The sequence below is a fragment of the Ictalurus punctatus genome, chromosome 8 (genome assembly GCF_001660625.3).
Source record: "Ictalurus punctatus breed USDA103 chromosome 8, Coco_2.0, whole genome shotgun sequence".
In the NCBI taxonomy this organism is placed as follows: Eukaryota; Metazoa; Chordata; class Actinopteri; order Siluriformes; family Ictaluridae; genus Ictalurus; species Ictalurus punctatus.
The window spans coordinates 11,008,803-11,028,713 of NC_030423.2; the positions used below are offsets into that span (position 1 = coordinate 11,008,803).

Consider the following 19,911-nt stretch of genomic DNA (forward strand, 5'->3'; position numbering starts at 1 on the left):
CATAGCAGGTACATTGTACGCTTCCAGGGAAGGAGGAGAGGGGAGGGATTTTGAGCACCATTCAGTGCACGTGTGCGTCAAAGTGGGAAGTGGCTCTCTATGTGCGAGAGCCTCTGTGTCAAGTATGTGCGTCACATTGAGTCAGATAGTGTCTCATCATGAGTGTGCGTCAGTGCTGTTGCTGAGCAGTCCATGCTCCAGGGTAAGAAAGAGAGAAAGTGTACAGGAAGGAGGGGATGCTATGGAATGGCGGAGAGAATGGGAGTGATAGACAGATGATTGTGAGCAAACCGAGAGAAGAGGCAAAGAATGAAAAGCTCTAAGACTAAAGTCAATGATATACAAGACAAAGGCAGGTTTAAGTGCACTTTAATATAAATGCATTTGATTTTGACAGCCAAATACACTTATCAGCGACACAAAAAGAACACTGATCCACAATGTCCATTCTTCATATATATATAGCATATGTCAAGTATCTTTTCATCATATACAATACAAAGGTCTTTGATATGTACAGATCTGTTTGTACAAATTTACAAATGTACACATCCTATTACCATACTGAAACCTCAGCACATACCCGTTTAGAGGCATGTACACCAAACATTCATTCTGTATAACAGCACACATACAGTGTAATACTTTTTTTTAAAACTTAGCATGTAAATAGGTAGAACGTAGGAATCAATCCTTTACTTGACCGTAGACAACTCTACGTTAGCATGTCGACACCATGGGAATTGAACTATTCTCAACCCATGTCGACTAGTAACTGAATAGAAATAGTACCCCCACCCCTATTGTCCACTCAATTTTTAAAACAAAAGTTCACATTGTTTTTGTTTTTTTTTAAACACCTCTCAAAAAAGAAGAATTGGTCATTCACACGGTCATGTTCACCACTCTACACCGCACACAGTAAAGTTACGATGTTACTGTGGTATTCACTGTATAAATATGCTGCCTGGCTGGGTTCAGCAAAGCCTTGGTTGTGCGAAGCATACAAGAGCAACAACAGATTGCAAGCATTACAAATATTGATGCTGCAAAAGTCCAGTGCATTTGCATCTAGCCATGCCCATGAACAAGGCTGACCAAGGAGCCATTTAACACTAGCCAAAGTACCAGTCCAGTGGAGTGCAGTCATCTTCTGTTCTTCTCAATGTCAGCTGGTGGATTCTTCTCCAGAGCGTGTCCACTGGACTGGTTAAAGAGTGCTGGAAGCTTGACCTCTCTTGCACACTGGCTTGTATATGTTCACAGATTAAAGAAACATTTGTACACCACACTGATACACAGATTTGTAAAAAGAACATAGCAGCCACAAACCCAAAGCTCAGTGTTGCCTGGATTTCTTATTTAGTAGTGCAGATGGCATTGCTGTTTTCAAATGAGAGCCAACTAACTAAGCTGAAGAAAGCCTGGTAAAATCTAAATATTGAAGATTTCTATAGAAATTGCTAGTTATGGTACGAAATGTCTAGATACATTTTCTATACATTGGGCTTTGTGTGTGTGACGCTGCCATTATAAGTGTTGAGCTTTAAACTGGTTGTTTTTTTTATATCCGAGATATGAAGGTAAGATTTTATATCCACATCATCAGAACTTCAGAGTATTTTCACTACGAGTGAATACAAATGCAAGTCTGTAAGTTGAGCTGCGCTTGCAAAGTAAGAGATCTTAATCTCTGATAAAAGCTCAAGTTACAGTAAAGCAGAGACAAAAACTGACCTCCAAGTGCTTTCACAACTTCGTCAACACAGCTAGTGTATTGCATCATTGTTGACATGGTGCACCATTCCTGACATATAAATTCATGGAGAAATACATGAACAAAATATGACTGACTCTTTTCTTTTCTCATATGAGCAATATGAGGAAGTCTTTTTATCCTTATATACATTATGTATATAATTATACAGTTAAATAATCTTCACTTTTTAGTAAAAGTAGCTCCATGAAATATGACAATATGCCATACTTAATGAAGTAAGTCACAGACTTATTTTAGAACGGAGGATCACTTCCACTCCCATCTGAAAGACAATGAGAAAGGAGAATAAAAACAGAAAGTTATTAAATACTTCAATGTTCAGTCTCATTCTATTAGTTTAAGTATAAGTTTGCAGAAAATTGTTAACAGAAAATGAACTGTTCTTACCTTTGTGGAAGCACTGTTGTGGCAGGTGACTTTGGAGTTGATACAACTCAGGTTGTTGCCCCAGGCCAGGGGCGATCGAGGCACCTGCCCCAAACATGGGTTCCAAGGCGGCCAGCTCCTCGAGGAGGGACTGGGCGCAGGGCAGACCAGGCGATGCGGGGCTGACGGGTGAGTCGACAGGCACCGGAGTGACAGGCGAGGCTGTCAGCTGCAGCGGTGGAGATGCCGGGATACTGGTCGACAGTGGTGATGACACAACCCCTGTCTCCATGGCAACTTCGCCTGCCGCCTTCCCATCCACTATGTCACCTTTGTTGACTGGCGACAGTGTGGCCCCGCACCCGGCCGCGTGGTTAGAGTGCGCCGATTGGACGCTACAGAAGTGGCCGGCACTCATAGTAGAGACCCTGTCAAAGTACAGGGGTGGATGCCAGCACTCAGGAGTTGGTGGGGAAGAAGGAGGACTGGAGGGAGAGGAAGGGGTGGAAGAGAGTGATGGTGAGGAGAGATCTTGGAAGATGGTCTCTAAGACACTCTCTTCAAACAGAGAGTCATCGTCTGGGAAGATGGGCAGGTCCAGACCTCTCCAGGATTTGACAGGATAGAATTCACCCTGAAGTGAGATGGTTTCTGGTCCTTCTAAGTCAGGCGAAGGAGATGAAAGTTGAGGAGAGATAGGAGAGGGTAACAACTTGGAGAGGAGAGGGTCCAGGTAGAAGCCCTCAGCTAGTGTGCTTATGTGATGGGCTAAAAGGGAGATTTCAGTTCTTTCTTTTTCTCTCTCCTGCTCAAGCGAGAAGAAAGACAGGCTTGGTTGTTTTCCAGGTGAGGTTTCAGGTGTGAGCAGGCCTTCAGGTGGGTAGGGGAGTGGCCCATATGGTACATCAACATACAGTGGACCGCGAACCTCAGGCAGGCTCATAACAGTGCAGTCCCCATCACCTGGACTGTCTGGGGTTGGAGGAAGCTTCTCATAGAGTGAGCCACTGCAAGGATCTGAAGGGAAGAGAATTTCTGTAGACAAACCTGGCAGGGTGAGTGGCACCAAGGTGGAAAGTGTGGTGGTTGGAGGAGCAGGGCTGCCCTGAGGGTTTGAGGGAGCAGATGGAGAAAGAGTGGGCGCTACTGTAGTTGTGACTGTTGCAGTTGGTGGAAGAGGTGGAGGTGTGGTGGCACCAGTGGGGTCAAAACTGAAGAGGGGTTCCCCAAAGGGAAAGCTGCTGCTCCCTAGCTGAGGTGTATATGGAGGGGTACACACAAACTCCTTAGTCTGCTGGGCCTGGGAGGTAGGCACAGGGGGTAAAGGAAGGGGCAGTGCAGGTAGTGGAGGATCTACCTGAAAAGCAGGAGGCAGGAGAATGTTCTGAGTGAGGAAGTCCAAATCTGACACAGTGGCGACTGTGTCAGGGGATGAAGCAGCTGAAGGCCTGTCCATTGATTCACTGGGTTGCTGCTGGAACAAGGTCTCTTCCTCCAGAGAGGAAAGACTAGAGCGTGGACCACTTTCCAGTGGCATTGCTTCAATAGAAGAGCTTGTACCTTGTTCCTCTGTAGAGCCTGTGCTACACACTGCCATGCTGAAGTCAAACGACTGACCCGAGAGACCACTGCTCCCAGGTGTGAACACTTGGTCAGGACTGGAGAGTGTATCAGGACTCTGCAAGCTGAGGGTGTCTTGTTGGGAGGTGCTACTGCTCAACACCACAGAGAGCTGGGTTTCTTCAGAGCTCAGTTGTTGCCTCACTGCCCAGGCCTCTGACTCACTAGTGCATGGAAAATAAAGTAGCATGTTAATGATATTCACACTCATTTGAATTTGAGTAGACTTTGTCACTTTATGTATTCATAAGTGTATTAGGCTTGGTCTTTACCTTATGACATAATTGTTGCTGCTGATAGGGTTCTCTCCAGTCTCTAGCTGCAGGACCATGTAAAGCCAGACCCATGAATGATCCCCAGCCTCCACACGAACTACCATTTCAGCTCTGCCTTCTCCTCCTTCTCTCACTGTGTGGAAAGAGAAGAGGAAATGGATGAGTCAAGACATTCCACCCAGGATGAGGTTTTGAGTCATGCATCTTCTCTGTGGGTGTTTGGAAGTGCTTCTCTAATATGCTGATGTACTGTGAATAGTTTCTTATAGTGTAAAGGCAGTGATAGCTGGTGGTATGGTGGACACAGCTAATCCTATTTGAATCAAGAGATTACTCAATCTGACACTTACAAAGGCTGCGATGCTGAGCTGAAGCATGTGAAAGGTCCTGTGGATGCAGTAGGCTGTACCAGGAATGAGAGCGAAGAGTCTCCACATCCATACCCAGATAAACACTGACACTGAGGGGGAAAAGACACTACTGGTGAGAAGCTATAATATATCTAGTATACTTTATTATATTATAACATTAGTGCTGAGATTAGATAATTGCCCATTAAGAGGGCACGTGACCTCACCTATTCTGAGCATCCTGCAGTCTCATGTCACGACTGTGTTGTGAGCGAAAACACACTAGGAGGAAACTGCTGTCCAATGATGGGGTCAAAGGTTGTTCAGTGGAGGTGCTGGGTCGGGGTGGGTGGGGTTCCAGAGGTGCACAACAGCACACCCACACTGGATTGGATGTCCAGTAGGATCCTTGGGGGGAAGGGACAGGTACTGGTGGCAAGCAGCGAGCTCGAATCAAAACAAGCTTGTTGCCAGCACTCTGTCTTCGCACTGACTTGGAGGTGTTGAAACGACAGCGGAACAATCGATCTAAATGATAAAGGAGGGAAACATTTTACATTAGCTTTCCCTGCTTAAATGCCTGCATGAATGACTGAATCACACTTAGACATGGAGGAATGTGCCAACATTTACACCTTACCAGTATCAGGGGAAGTCGGCGGTACCAGGTTACTCCTCATAATAGCATGGTCTGTAGGGTCTATTATGTCATACACACTGTCCCCTTGGGCAACCAAATCTACCTGAAAATGAATTCAGAATGTTCTGTAAGGAAAATGGTCCTCACACTCCACCTCATACTTTCATTGATAAATTATGGGTATTGTAAATAAATATATATATATATATATATATATATATATATATATATATATATATATATATAATTTATTTATTTATTTATTTATTTTTTAAATGTCTATGTTCAGACTCACCATTGAGTGTCCAAGGTGCTCAGAGACACTGTCCGTCAGGTAAAGTAGCTTTCCTTCTGCAGTCAGTAACAGAAGAAAACCTGGCATTGATTGCACCAGCTCAGAAAGCTCGTGAAATGAGAGGAATCCTGCACTTTCCTCAGCACTGCCAGCTGCAGCTGCCTCTGAAAGAAATGGTGTAAATCAGTGAGTCTTTCACATATTCTCCAGACAGAAGCACAACCCTGTTTTAGTACCATGGACAGCAACTATGTACCACGGATAGCGGCTCGCATCCTCTAGAACTCTGTAAGACATGCTTCTCTTAGCAGATCCACATTTTTCGTTTTTATTTATTGATTTATTTATTTATTTGGTAATAGTGTGACTCCGATATGCTTGGTTATATATTCCAGTTCTCCGATGAAAAATCTGTTCAACAAGACCCACTTGTTGCCATAACTCACACAGTGCGCATAGGCAAAAAATAATAGCTACTACAGCTCAAAATCGGCGTCTAATCGAATGTTTTACAGACGCAGTAGCAATAGGCCACTCTAAGAATTCCAAAATGATGTACGATATATACTAAATAAAACAATATTTACCTTGGCAGAAGAAGACAGATTTTCTCGTGTATATGCACGCAAGGGACATGATGTGTAGATAGGAGAGGCGTGCCTTGTCCGCATCGGAGATGGGCAACAAGTCCCTCAGGTTCCTTATCTCTGTGTTTATCTGGTCTCTCCGAGCTTTCGAGGCTCCTTTAGTGGAACGGTACATCTTGGTCGATGTTCAAGGGGAAGCTAAACTGTTATTTGGCGATGTATTTTGGACTGTAGCGTGACTGGAGGAAAGCCCCGACTGTCTTTCCTTGAATGCGGTCAGAGTCGAACTCTGTCACGGTATGCTCACATGTCCGGCTTTTCCTCTTCGGTTCCGCAAAAGCGCCTGCGGACCGGAGGCTGGCTGGATACTTCCTCCGGTTCGGAGTGTTGGTCGGTTCGGCTGCTGAAAAAGCCGTCTCTCGCCCAGATATCGGGAGCCCGTAAATCTGGTGGAGTTACTATGATTGCCAGTTACTTATATAGGCTGGTGTAGGGGGGCTCCCAACGCGCCAACACCGACGTAAGAAGGAGAGAGGGGAAGGGGGGTTGCTTTAGGTGATTTGATGAGCCTCATATCATTGCTCTCAAGGCTGAAACGCTCTTCTCTCACCCCTCCCAACTCTTCCACTCTTGACTCGGACTCCGCTCCCACGTCAGCATCCCCTCTCCCTGTTGATGACGTAGGCTTGAAATCGGGAGCCCCGGCGACGCAAAAAGCCCGATTTGGACAAAACCGAGCGGTGGGTGGAGTCAGAGTGTAAAACGTAGACGGAGTCACCGGGCTCCTGTGTGCAGGGAGGAGGGAGGAGATGGAGTGGGGGGAGGGGGGGCTATTCTAACTGAACTGCAACGAATAATTTCTCCTGCCGTTACTCTAACTAACTGTAAAGTTCAGCTATGATGCCGAACATTAGTCTGATCTTATGCCATTTGTCATCGTTGAATGTTTATATAGCCTAGATATTCGAAGATATGAGGCTCATGAATGCATAGTGTTGTTTGTTGCATCCCGTCGTATATTTACTTCATCAAATCCACTTTCTCCCCAGTTAAACTGTAATAATGTGGAGGAAAGTGGGAAAGTGGAGGAATTGCTCAATTATCATTTTTTTTGCGAATTCAACTGTCCTTGATGAATCATGTGACGTTGCGTGAGAATGTGTTGTATTATAGCCTATACATTCGTGCTTTCTACCCTTATATGGCAAAACCGCGTGTAGCACTGACACAGATGCAGTTGCATTGAGCTCTGTCTAATCAGACTCTGCACGCAAAGCGACGCTTTTGCAAACAGCCGATAGATCAATTCAAATATGACAACGCAAACGGCTAATAGTCCAAGCGCAAAACATGATTCACCTAACAACTCGAGTATTCAAAGAGCAACGTAAGTAAGATGATGTTAGCTGAGGTATTGCGACGTCACATATTACCTGACCTATAGAACTCCCAACAAACATTAAACGGTTATGATTTTATTCACCAGTAGCTCATTTCTGACCATGCACAGACTCTACAGAAGGGTCCTTTCAGTGTGATGTCTTATCTCTTACCCTTCATAATTGTCGCTGCCCGGAATACCTGATTAGCCACTATGTGAGTCACCATATGTAAAAGGCGAAAACAATGATCCTGGCATTCGATTTGAATAGATCTCACTTTGAGCAACAGGCACCTTTTTTTAGGGATCTATATTTGGCAACTCTAAGTGACTCAGTTGTCTTTTCCGCAGTGAAGCTGCTTTCAGGGCCACCTCGCGTATCGCCCAAGAGAGCAGTACGTGGCAAGACTGCAGATCACTTTAGTTCATTATTTATCGCTTTGACACTAATTCAAAAGGGTTATAGCCTTGCGGGTCAGACAGATAGATAGATGGATAGATGGATAGATGGAGAGATGAAGAGATGGAGAGATGCATACATAGATGGACGGATAGATGCATAAATGGATAGATAGATGGATGGATGGATGGATGGATAGATGGATACATAGACGGAGGGATAGATGGATAAATAGATAGATGGATGAATAAATGGATAGACAGATACACACACACATGTGTGTGTATATATATATATATATATATATATATATATATATATATATATATATATATATATATATATATATAGAGAGAGAGAGAGAGAGAGAGAGAGAGAGAGAGAGAGAGAGAGAGAGAGATAAATGGATGGATATAGATAGATAGATAGATAGATAGATAGATAGATAGATAGATAGATGCATGCACAGCTGCAAGCTACAGTGCTGTGTTTCAGACGTGTTGTATCAGGAGTGTGAAGCGCTAGACTGCGCGTCGCTCTGCCTAAAAATAACCACACAGCGGTGACTGACACACTTCACTCGATTCAATGCAAATGGGTTTTTTGTTATTCTTAGACACAATGTTTGTGATTTGTGACAGAAAATAAAAATGAATCGTGGCAAGCGTGTGAAGTCTAGGTCGAATAGTCAATACCGTAGAAAGAACAGTGCGTGGTGCTGATTAGAGGAGTTTAATAATGCATCACTGATTAGCTTAATCAGCGCGGCATATAACAATAACAACCACGATTTTAATCACAGATTGAATTCTTAGCAAAGGATTCATAGTGAGGAATTTTATCTGCTACATATAAACAATAATATAAAAAAGTGATCGTGCACCGGTCAGCCATAACATTATAAACACTATATAATAATGTGTAGGTCCCCCTCGTGCTACCAAACAACACTGACCCATCGAGGCATGGACTCCACAAGACCTCTGAAGGTGTTTTGTGGTATCTGGTACTAAAATGTTAGCAGCAGATCCTTTAAGTCCTGTAAGTTGCAAGGTAGGTCCTACATGGATCTGACTTGTTTGTCCAGCACATCCCACAGATGCTCGATCGGATTGAGATCTGGAGAATTTGCAGGCCAAGTCAAAACTTGAACTCTTTGTCATGTTCCTCAAACCATTCCTGTACAGTTTTTGCAGTGTGGCAGGGCTCATTATCCTGCTGAAAGCAGTCACTGCCATTAGGGAATACCGTTGCCATGAAGGGGTGTACTTGGTCTGCAATAATGGTTAGATGGGTGGTACGTGTCAAAGTGACATCCACATGAATGCCAGGACCCAAGGTTTCCCAGCAGAACATTGCCCAGAGCATCTCACTTCCTCCACCAGCTTGCCTTCTTCCCATAATGCATCCTGGTGCTATCTCTTCCCCAGGGAAGCAACACATCTGCACCCGGCCATCCAAATGACATAAAAGAAAATGTGACTCATCAGACCAGGCCACCCTCTTCCATTGCTCAATGGTCCAGTTCTGATGCTCATGTGGCCATTATAAGCACTTTCAGCAGTGGACAGGGGTCAGCATGGGCACTCTGACTGGTCTGCAGCTACGCAGCCCCATACACAGCAAGCTGCAATACACTGTGTGTTCTGACGCATTACTATCATTAATTTTTCAGCAATTCATTCTATAGTACTCTTCCTTGGGATCGGACCAAACGGTCTAGTCTTTGTTCCCCAAGCGCATTAGTGAGCCTTGGGAGCCCATGACAATCACTGGTTCACTGGTTGTCCTTCCTTGGAGCACTTTTGATAGGTACTAACCACTGCATACTGGGAACACCCGCCGTTTTGGAGATGCTCTGACCCAGTCCAATAGCAATCACAATTTGACCCTTGTAAAAGTCGCTCAGATCCTTAAGTTTGCCCATTTTTCCTGCTTCCAACACATCAACTTCGAGAACTGACATTTTGCTGCCTGATATATCCCACCCCTTGACAGGTGCCATTGTAACAAGATAATCAATGTTATTTACATCAGCTCTCAGTGGTTTTAATATTATGGCTGATTGGTTTAGACAGTTAACATAATAGTTTGACATATCTCATTATACTCCATTATGGGGTATTCCCCATCATGCTTTCATTCAACAAACTGACCTACTATAAAGTTTTGCCTAGAGAACAATTGGATGTATTTATGTGGTTTAGCTTGACAGACAGTTCAGCTGTGTTCCATATGGAATCTTTTTCGTTTTTTTAAACAAATTTCTAAACACTGTAGCCAATATATTAGTAATGATGTCCATGAATATTCTAACCATGCCTGAATATAATCTTCATTTATTTTTGAATGCATTAAGATATAGAGTATAATCTATGCTATAGGCAACTGTAAACCAAAAAGTTCTTGTTTCTTTTGGACATTCAAATGTGCATACTCTACATTCAAGTTTGCAGCAGTGTATGAGCACCAGTTTGGTTATGATTCTTGTTATAATGGCTATCGTTCTCATGCTAGTCCAGGTGGGCCTTGTGAAAGGTCAAGAAATGGAACACATCAGCAGAGTTGCAGGTGTGAGTGAAAAATGAAAGCGGGAGATGAATGAAAAAGACGTATGGAATAGATACACTTTTGACAAATCTGCTTTATAACTGGAACATCCCTCTAGACAGGAAGTCCATAGAACATTTGGATATGATTTCTGGCTCAAGATTATGCCTAGTCATGGACTATATTGCACTATTGGAAATCTTTTTTTAGTTGAGAATATCAATATTATGTGTAGAAATCAGGGAAATTATAAATTACAAATAAGCACAGGTATCTAAATATTATACTTCTTATATTATTGCAATTCTGATTATTCATACCTGTTATGTATTTATTCTGCTTAACAAGTAGATGCTTTTGTCTACATTGTTCATGTTCTTCTGTGTCAAGTTTTCCCAAAGTCACTTCTGAAAGACTTTGATATTGCACAGACTTTGTTATTCCACAAAAACTCAGACTTTTCATCAACATGTTTCTGACTGTTGAAAATGGTGGACATGCTGATCATGCTTCTAAAAAAGAGAGAAATAACAAAGCAACACTAAGAAAGGGCCAAGAAGTTGCTATTAATGTCATTGCTTTATGGTCAAGGAATTCTGAAATGCACAGGAGTTCACAAACAAATATTAACTGCAGAATTAGGGATCACAAGAATGGCACATACTGCCTCACTCAGAAACTGAAAGCACATTAAAAGTGGAGATAGAGCTGTAAAATTCTTGATGGGGGGGAGGGGGGTGTTAGCAACCTCTTCTGCAGTTGAAGGATGCTTGTCCTCCATCTCAAGCTTCTTTCTCCTGGCTGGTGTTTATTTTTACCAAGAGAATCAAGGTCTTCACTCTGCTTCTTGAAAGAAAAGAGCTAATCTGTCGCCTAGCAACAACTCCCACTCCCTCCAAAACTGGAGTGAGAGAAGAGGACGGAAAAGAGAGTCCATAAAAAAGAGAGATAATGCATTGCAAAGGTAAAGTCACGGCTGTAGAATTGAATGGTAGCACTGAAGAATGGGAACGTTATGAATGGATGCATGGAAGGATAGCTGGAGAGATGGTCAGATTGATGAATTGATGGATAACTCTGTGCAATGTGCTGTTGCTGTAGAGTCCAGCTTTATACCAGCATAGTTACCACAGGAGTGAGAATTGATTCATTTACATTTATATATGCATTTCTGAAAGTATACTCAATAATTCTATCATTTCTATCATTCTATAATTTTACCATTCAGTATGCTTGTAAATTTATACTGCATTATCTAGATACATGTACTTCCAGGTCCACAGAAACATATACCTAATTTAAGTGAGCAAATGCCCACACACACCCACACTCTGCCTCTCCTTCTCTTCCTCAACTACCAATGTTTCCCCCCAGCCCATTGCCTTCTTCTTTTTTTCAGTGTGCAGTCTATTTTTAGAACCTGAGGCACAGAACAGTAGGAATAGCTGGACTTTTGATTCTGGTGTCATTCTCTCACTCCTTCTTTCTCTAGTTCTCTCTTATTCTACCCAAGCGACCTCACTGAAGGTGGTTATAAATTAGAACTCTGGCTTATTCTTAATGTTGAGTGCCCATTCATGACTCTGCAATGCCTTTTCATTGATAATTCTCTGAATAATGTTTAAGCATGTTGTAGTTTTGGTCACATATTTGGATGATAATGGTATTCTATAGGTGAACAATAGGAATCATTATTTTATCATCATCAATCTTTAATATACCTTTCTATCTTTTTTTTCTTTTATACAACCTGCCTCCAAATTACATACCAGCACTCAGCCAGCACTCTCTCTTTTCTCTCTCTTCTCTCTTCTTCAGTAAGTTGGTGCTGATGCAAGGTTGCCATGGTGATGTGATGTAGATGTATGACATCACAACAGACCTGCTAGCAAAAGCTTTTTTTCCCTCCCCGTCTGTTACTTTCTCTTTTCTCCCATCTAATTTAATACTACATAGTTTCTGACTATAGTCAATTACAATTTGTGGATTTATTCTTTATTATTGTATTTTTGCTCATTTTAATTCACGTTTCTGTAAAAATGCTGTAAAACCTTAACCAATTAAGTGTAGATATGTCAGTGTTACTTTATCCTTCAGAGTCTCTGTGGGTTTTTTTTTTACGATGCCTTTATAGAAGCTATAGATGTTCATATGACCTTATATCTTTAAAATATATTATATCATATTACCAAGCCCTAAATGGGATGATAAAGTGAGTGGGATATGATATTGTCCTGTTATTGTGTATGTGCATTGATTTTATTTTTTCACTTTTAAGGCTGAGGTTAGTGGAATTCTGTCTAACTACTAGAGTAGGACAGATTATGGGCAGCAAAAAAAAAAGATTCAACCAGAGAGTAAGGGAAGAAATAAAAACTTTAGTGTCTGTTTTAGCTCCAGGCTGGCTTATGATTATTGCTTTTATCTTGCTCAATTTCCTCCAGACTCTCTCTCCTTGAAAACTAAAATAGATTTTTCCCCAGGTACCAGCAGCCTGGCTCATTTGCAAATCAGTGGTGATTGTAGTGACATTTGCAAATCAGGTTTTGGTGTATAAAATCTCATCTACTTCAGATTTTAAGAAAACTGGTGCAAAACCCATTGTAATTATTTAGAAACACAGCAATATACCAGAAAATAAATGGAAAAAGAACCGTGTCTAAGAAAGACCACCAGAGAGACTATTACTTAACTGACTAATTCATCTCACTGACTCATCCAATGCAAAGAATCTCACCCCACCCAGTGAGTTTGCACTGATAAACTGCAGACAATGAAGTGCTACAGATAAAGAGTGAGAAGGGGGAGGGATGAGTGATATGGAGTAGGAAATTAAGGTATCACACCAAACAAATGAAAGCAAGAGACTACATTATCAGTTGGCCTGGTCTTAGTGGGTGTTTTCAGAGCTGGAGGATGCCAACAGAACGCTTAGCAGTACCGTGACAAAATAGTCGACTCAGAATTGAGCTTGGCAGCTAAATGAATGCTTCTTTTACACCTTATGTTCAAACACAGATGCATCCATGGTGAAACTCCCGGACACATTACTCACTGATTCACCATCAGGACATTCTGTCATCTCCAAACGAAATGTGTGATTAACTATTTGCAGGATACATTTGAAATGGTTTAGTTGTCTTAAAGGAGAAGCTTGAACTTGTGATTAATGCAAGCTAGTCAGGATGATTTAGAATAATCTCACTTGCTCATAGATCACTGGAACCAGCTAGTTTCATTCTTGATTATAAACCATTTCTTATTTTGTGCATTCTAGTATGTAAGCAGTGTATTCAGCCATAGCCCAACTATAAGCTCAACTTAAGCTCAACAATCCTAAAAAATTTTTCCTTGGATACAGTTTTAACTTCACAACTCATAAAGCAGAGGCCGACAGTTATATAAGACATTTATATGCCTTGTTGTGTACAAAAGAAAGCAAGAATGGGGCTCAGTCTATTGGCCTAGTGCACTACACAGAAATGGTTTTGAATTTGTGAGTAGAGGACACTGCATTTATCCACCACTGCTTTTTCTAATTAATCTATGGTACATTTCAGAATTGCATTAGAGCTATGAAATTGTCCATTTTAATGATGCTAGAATCTATTACATGTCGCCTTGTTCTTACATTGTGTAGTATTTTGTTTAAAATATTTTGGCTTGAACTGGTAGTCATTCTGCTAGCTTGTCTACTCCTCTGTAGCACCATGTGGCCATATCATGGTGACCACACATAGAGAAAAGAAAATTAAATAAGCTTATATAGTATATTTATCTACTGTAGTTGTGTGGATCGGGTTATAAAAGTCTCAACAGGGGGAAAAAGTCATTGTAATATTAATCAATATTACAAGACTAAGGGAGACTGGGAAGCATATATTTGCTAAGTAAGTGGAACACTGTAAATTTTCCCTATATCACAGTTTGCAGTCTATTAGCATTATATATATATATATATATATATATATATATATATATATATATATATATATATATATAGCTCTTAAAACATGTTTTCTGACTGCACTTGTGAGAAAATAATCCCTCTCAGGCTTTACGTCCACCGAAAACATGGCTTTCTATTAGCTGTGCCATGTGAAGCATTAGCTTGTTTGTTTGATTCATCTGAATACAATCACTGGCAGACAAGGTAGTTGACTCTTGTTGTCAATGTCATTGTAATTTAGATGGCACCATAATCAGAACACTCCTGCAATAGTCAGAGGTCAATGTAATTCCCTTCAGTAACTGGCTCAATTAAGGGTGACCAACATGTCTCCCCCTGTTCTGCCCCTTCAGGAGTGTCTCTTTCTGGCCTCTTGAATGCTCAGTGATAATGAAGATGCAGATCTAATTAGATTCATTACTGGGGCAAACACTGTGCTGTCCAACAACCCATTTGAATAGGAGGTTTGTTCCTTGGTATTGAGTCATGAAATAATCAGGTATCTACACTCACCAACCATGTGTGAAGATGGTTAAGGTCTTCAGCAGTCCAGTTTGATTGAGTTCATGCCTATGCTTATGATAACCTCAGACTCTTGGTCTTGGCTTACATGAGTGGAACCTGATGTGGTCTTCTGCTGTTGTAGCTCATCCACCTCAAGGTTTGATGTGTTGTGAATTCTGAGATGTGTTTCTGCTTACCGCTTTGTAAAGAGTGCTTATGTCCTTCCTGTCACCTCAGACCAGTCTGGTCATGATCTCTCCCATCGACAAGGTGTTTCCGCCTGCAGACCCTAAGCTCAAAGGACGTTTTTTTATTTTTTTGCACCATTCTGTGTAAACTCTTGAGACTGTTGTATGTAAAAATCCCAGAAGATCAACAGTTTTTTAAATGCTAAAACCAGACCATCTGGCACCAACAACCATGCCACGGTAAACGTCACCGAGAGCACACTTTTTTCATTCTGATGTGAACATTATCTGAAGCTCTTAACCCGTATCTGTATGATTTTATGCATTGTGCTGCTGCTACATGATTGGCTGATTGGATAACTGCATACATGTGCAGGTGTACAGGAGTTCCTATTAAAGTGGCTGTATATTTGGAGTCTTTAGTTGGTCCTTCATTAGCTTTTTCTTTAAAGCGCCCCTCCTGTTACGTGCCTTGAAACGCGTAGCATTATTCAATGTGTTGATGTCATTTCCACTGAAACAGGAGGTCAGGACAGGACATATTGAGTGGCTCCTCCCTCTTTTAAATAGCCAGTAGCATTTAGCTTACTTTACATCTCGGGCTAAGCCGTACTTGATAGTTAGTACCACAGACAGTGATACAGTGAATACATACATACATTATAGATATAGATATAGATATATATATAGATAGATAGATAGATAGATAGATAGATAGATAGATAGATAGATAGATAGATAGTGAATGAATTCAAGATATTTCCTTCTTATCCAATGTACAGTTGGAAAATGCTCACGTTCCAACAGCCAAAGACACCCATGCTTGCTGATATGATTTCTCTCACTTAACAATGGCATTTTTACAATGTTGGGGGTCGGGACACTTCCGATTCTAGAGAGCATTTGATTGGAGAGACAATCTGATGAGAAGCTGAAGTGCAGGATGACATCATCAAAATCGTTGATCCGTACTGGTGGTAGAGAGAGAGAGACTGTACATCTTGAATTCATATATCTTCTAAATGCGAATTTTGACATTGTTTTGGTAATACTAGCTTCTAGATAACCTTACGGCTAACATATTCACACTAAAATCCCCAAAACTTCAATTTTGCTTTCATGGTGACTTTACATTAACCTGGGCATTACACATTTGATAGCGTAAATCTGGGGTCTATAATCCAAAAATAGAAAAGTGTTTGCTCATCCTATTGTGTTGGCTCCCTTTCCTCCAACATGGAGACATTTTGAATGAAATATTTATGATCCTTATATCTCTGTTTTCATGTAATTAATACTGCTGATGTTTTGGAGTGCTCATTTAGCTGAATGAAGAGGGCTAAATGCCAAGACCAAATAGGAGAAAAAGATACCGATACTATAACAGTGATTGACAGGGGTGGTTATTGTAACAGAGACTGTTACTGAAGCTCTTCAGGGGTGTTACGTTATCTAAATTATAGGAAGGACTGCTCTTTGGGCATTAAATTCAAGTAGTTACAATAACTCCATATATATACCAAAGTGCAGTCCTTCCTATAATTTAGAAAATGTAACACTTCTATATATATAATATAACATTTAAAAAAAAATTATCAACCCTCCACACTGCACACACTGTGGACAATGTGTGGTATAAAGAATGTTGAAACACTTCTTTCTAAGCCTTTTCCCAGTCTATACATCATCTTTGCACCGCACAGGCCAGGATGTAAAGCGTGGTCCCAATTTCTGTTTTTGTTTGTGGGTAATGTTTGAGGTTCCAGCAGGGTTGGCAGCTGCTTGTGGGTAGCCGAGTTGCTGAGTCTTTCATTAAAGGCAGTGAGTAATCAGATAAGCTGTTTTTTCCCCTCTTACCTCTCACCATGTAGGAGGCTCACCATGTTCAGACAAACCCCTGCTGAATGTGAAAGACTGCCTCTCCCATAGCTAATATTGAATGACCATCCATCCATCCATCCATCCATAGCAGCAGTTGATATCTGATGTCTAAACGTCTGTGTGTATATGGTATGTCACAGTTGTGAGTCGAACAGGCATGGTTAGAATTTACGGCTTTTATGTAAAAGATTGCATCATTAGATCATCTGGTATTGGTACTGCTTGCACATGGTGCAGCGTAACTGCTTGAATCTGAATTTCCCTTGTCAGTTACACTGCTGCAGCCATAATCTGTAATGTTTGACTCCCTTCTTCTTAGCAAGGGAAAACTGTACAGATGTCATTTGTACAATATAACGGTGCCATCTGTTATGTCCCATTTGTTCATAACTAGACAGGATATATGCACATATACAGTAGACACTGGGAAATACAGGATAAGGATTCAGAGATATGATAATCATAAATAATTCTTACTAGGGTGATGATGTTCACCAATTATGGAGGTCAACTGTGTCCTGCTTTCACCCATCAATCCACACACACACAGCACAAACTGGGTCTTTTTTTATACCAAAGGGGAAATCATACCTGATATGTATTCTATCTCTCTCTGTCTCTCTTTCACACAAAATTCCATACACATGGAAGCATGCCTTTAAACTGAGTGTATACACAATTTGCTGCTCGCAACCTCCTCCGCATGCGGGGGCTCACTGGCACAGCTTCTCCTGCCCACCTCTCCATGTGCCCACAGGGCGGGTACAGCACGGCTCGGCTCACTCCTGCCGCTGTACTCACAGTTGGGTGTGTGGTTTGCCGGAGATCCGACAGGAAGCAGCACGACTATGTCCCGTCCTCACCACACATCCTCCCCACCCAGCCACCCACTCTATCAACCTAATTTGTCATGATCTCCTTTAAGAGGCACTGATCTGACTGACCTCATGGCATAACATGGAGAGGGTGTGTGTATGTATGTATGTATGTATGTATGTGTGTGTGTGTGTGTGTGTGTGTGTGTGTGTGTGTTTGTGTGTGTGTGTGTGTGTGTGTGTAAAGGGGGTTATATCTTGGTAGGATAGGACATGTGGCTGGTCCCCACAACAACTGCAACTTTTATTTTAAAAATAAATAAATAAATAAATAAATAAATAAATAAATAAATAAATACATACATACATACATACATACATACATACATACATAAATGAATAAATAAATAAAAGAAAAAGAAAAAGAAAAACACCTTCTAACTTCTTCTAATTTGAAAAAAAGGCCAGAAGGTTTCCTTTTGGTTACTGAAGTTAAGGCTAGGGTTATGTGTAGCCTTGTCTAGCCGTGTGTGTGTGTGTGTGTGTGTGTGTGTGTGTGTGTGTGTGTGTGTGTGTGTGTGTGTGTGAGTGATATGACTTTAAACATTACTGAAGGAGTCTCTACTTATATACTTCTTTGCCTGACCAGATGAACACAGGATGTGCGTGTAAATGTCTGTCTGTCACAAGTTACAGACATTTATAAACACTTCTTTAATGGCTGCCTGGGATGAGACAGAAAACAATGGGTTCACTGGTCAATTAGGTTGCAAAATGAGCAGCAAGACTCTGTAACTTCAGGTTTGTTTCTATTCTGGGCCCATGTGAAACTCCGTGTGCCACACTGCCCCTCTGTGGCAGACTAACGCCACATCTCTCTGCCATAATTATGTAAGGTTTTGCAGAGAATGAGTCATCAGCATCGACAACTAAGAGGAAAGTATGTGTTTTTATATATGAGAGGACACTGAGTGAGCGGTGCATGCCGGGCTGATAGTTTGTGCACTTATAGATTTTCTTAGAGAACTGTTTTTTTATTATTATTATTTAACTTGGTGATGGACAGGCTAATTTTGCTTGGAGCTTTAATTGCTGCTATAATTGTTCCTGCCTGCAACTGTTGCTGGTCACACTAGTGTAAGCGTCTAAGTCTGCACCAATGGTTCGATTAGATTTCAGAGTTGACAGTTTATCGATTTAATCCCATTATTTAATCCGTTCGCTTCACACTTCACAGGGTTGGGGGTTTGATTCCCACCACGGCACCGTGTATGCGGAGTTTGCATTTTCTCCCCGTGCTGTGAGGGTTTCGTCCGGGTACTCTGGTTTACTCTCCCAGTCCAGAGACCTGCATGGTAGGCACTGTCCAAGGAATTGTTGGCATGTCCAAAGTGTCTGTAGTGTATGAATGGGTGTGTGAATGTGTGTGTGATTGTGCCCTGCAATAGATTGGCACCCTGTCCAGGGTATACCCCACCTTGTGCCCCATGCTCCCTGGGATAGGTTCCAGGCTTCCCACGACCCAGTAGGATAATCGGTATAGAAAAGGGATGGATGGATGGTTAATCGTTCCCGTTATGTGACTTTTGAACATCCTATTCCAGAATAGGCCTGATGTGCAGTCGACATTCTGGTTTATACCAAAGGTGTTCAGTGGGGATGAAGTCAAAGTTCTTGTGCAGGTCACTTGAGTTCTTCCACACTAGCCTTGGCAAACCATGTCTTCATTGACCTCGTTTTGTGCACAGGGTCATTGTCATGCTGGAACAGGTTTGGGCCTCAGTTCCACTGAAGGGAAACTGTAATGCTACAGCTCGCAAAGGCATCCTATACAATTATGTGCTTCCAATTTTGTGGCCACAGTTTGGAGAAGTACCGTATATGTGTGTGATGGTCAGGTGTGCACAACTTTTGCCCATGGTCTAATTTATAGTGAATAGTGGGTTTAATTGAGCTTGCAAATGTCAGTCTAATATGGCAGCCCTGTTCTGACTTATGAGCGTCCCTGTTTATCTTTATCTATCTCTATTTCATCATAAGCAATGTATACATCCTGGGTACCGTCAAGCTTCAACTATTGGACCCTTGTTAGTAAAATTTCAGCACAAAGAAACAAGAGATTGAGATGTGGTGAAATGTGCAAGCAATGTGCTTCTGAGGCAGTATAGGAGGTGAAACCAGTAAATGTTCCAAATGGTTGATGATGTAATAGCTCTGTGAAAATATGACTATCATTCTATGGGATTCTGGTGTTCTGGGATTATAGATGAGCTCTTTCTATTTACAACAACTAGTGATGCAAACAGAGATGTGATCAGTGTTAGGGCTAT

The 19,911-nt window shown here is 41.5% G+C and overlaps 1 protein-coding gene across 1 annotated transcript; it reads right to left on the reverse strand.

Annotated features, from left to right (window-relative positions):
* Positions 1 to 353: 353 nt before the first annotated feature.
* On the reverse strand, positions 354 to 6,571 carry npas4a (neuronal PAS domain protein 4a). Its single transcript, XM_017474974.2, has 8 exons — positions 5,914 to 6,571; positions 5,327 to 5,490; positions 5,032 to 5,134; positions 4,619 to 4,919; positions 4,392 to 4,501; positions 4,039 to 4,174; positions 2,168 to 3,930; positions 354 to 2,042 (listed from the first exon to the last, which is right to left on the reverse strand). The coding sequence occupies exons 1-8, from the start codon at positions 6,086 to 6,088 to the stop codon at positions 2,014 to 2,016; spliced, it is 2,781 nt and encodes a 926-aa protein (XP_017330463.1). The 5' UTR covers positions 6,089 to 6,571; the 3' UTR covers positions 354 to 2,013.
* Positions 6,572 to 19,911: the final 13,340 nt, after the last annotated feature.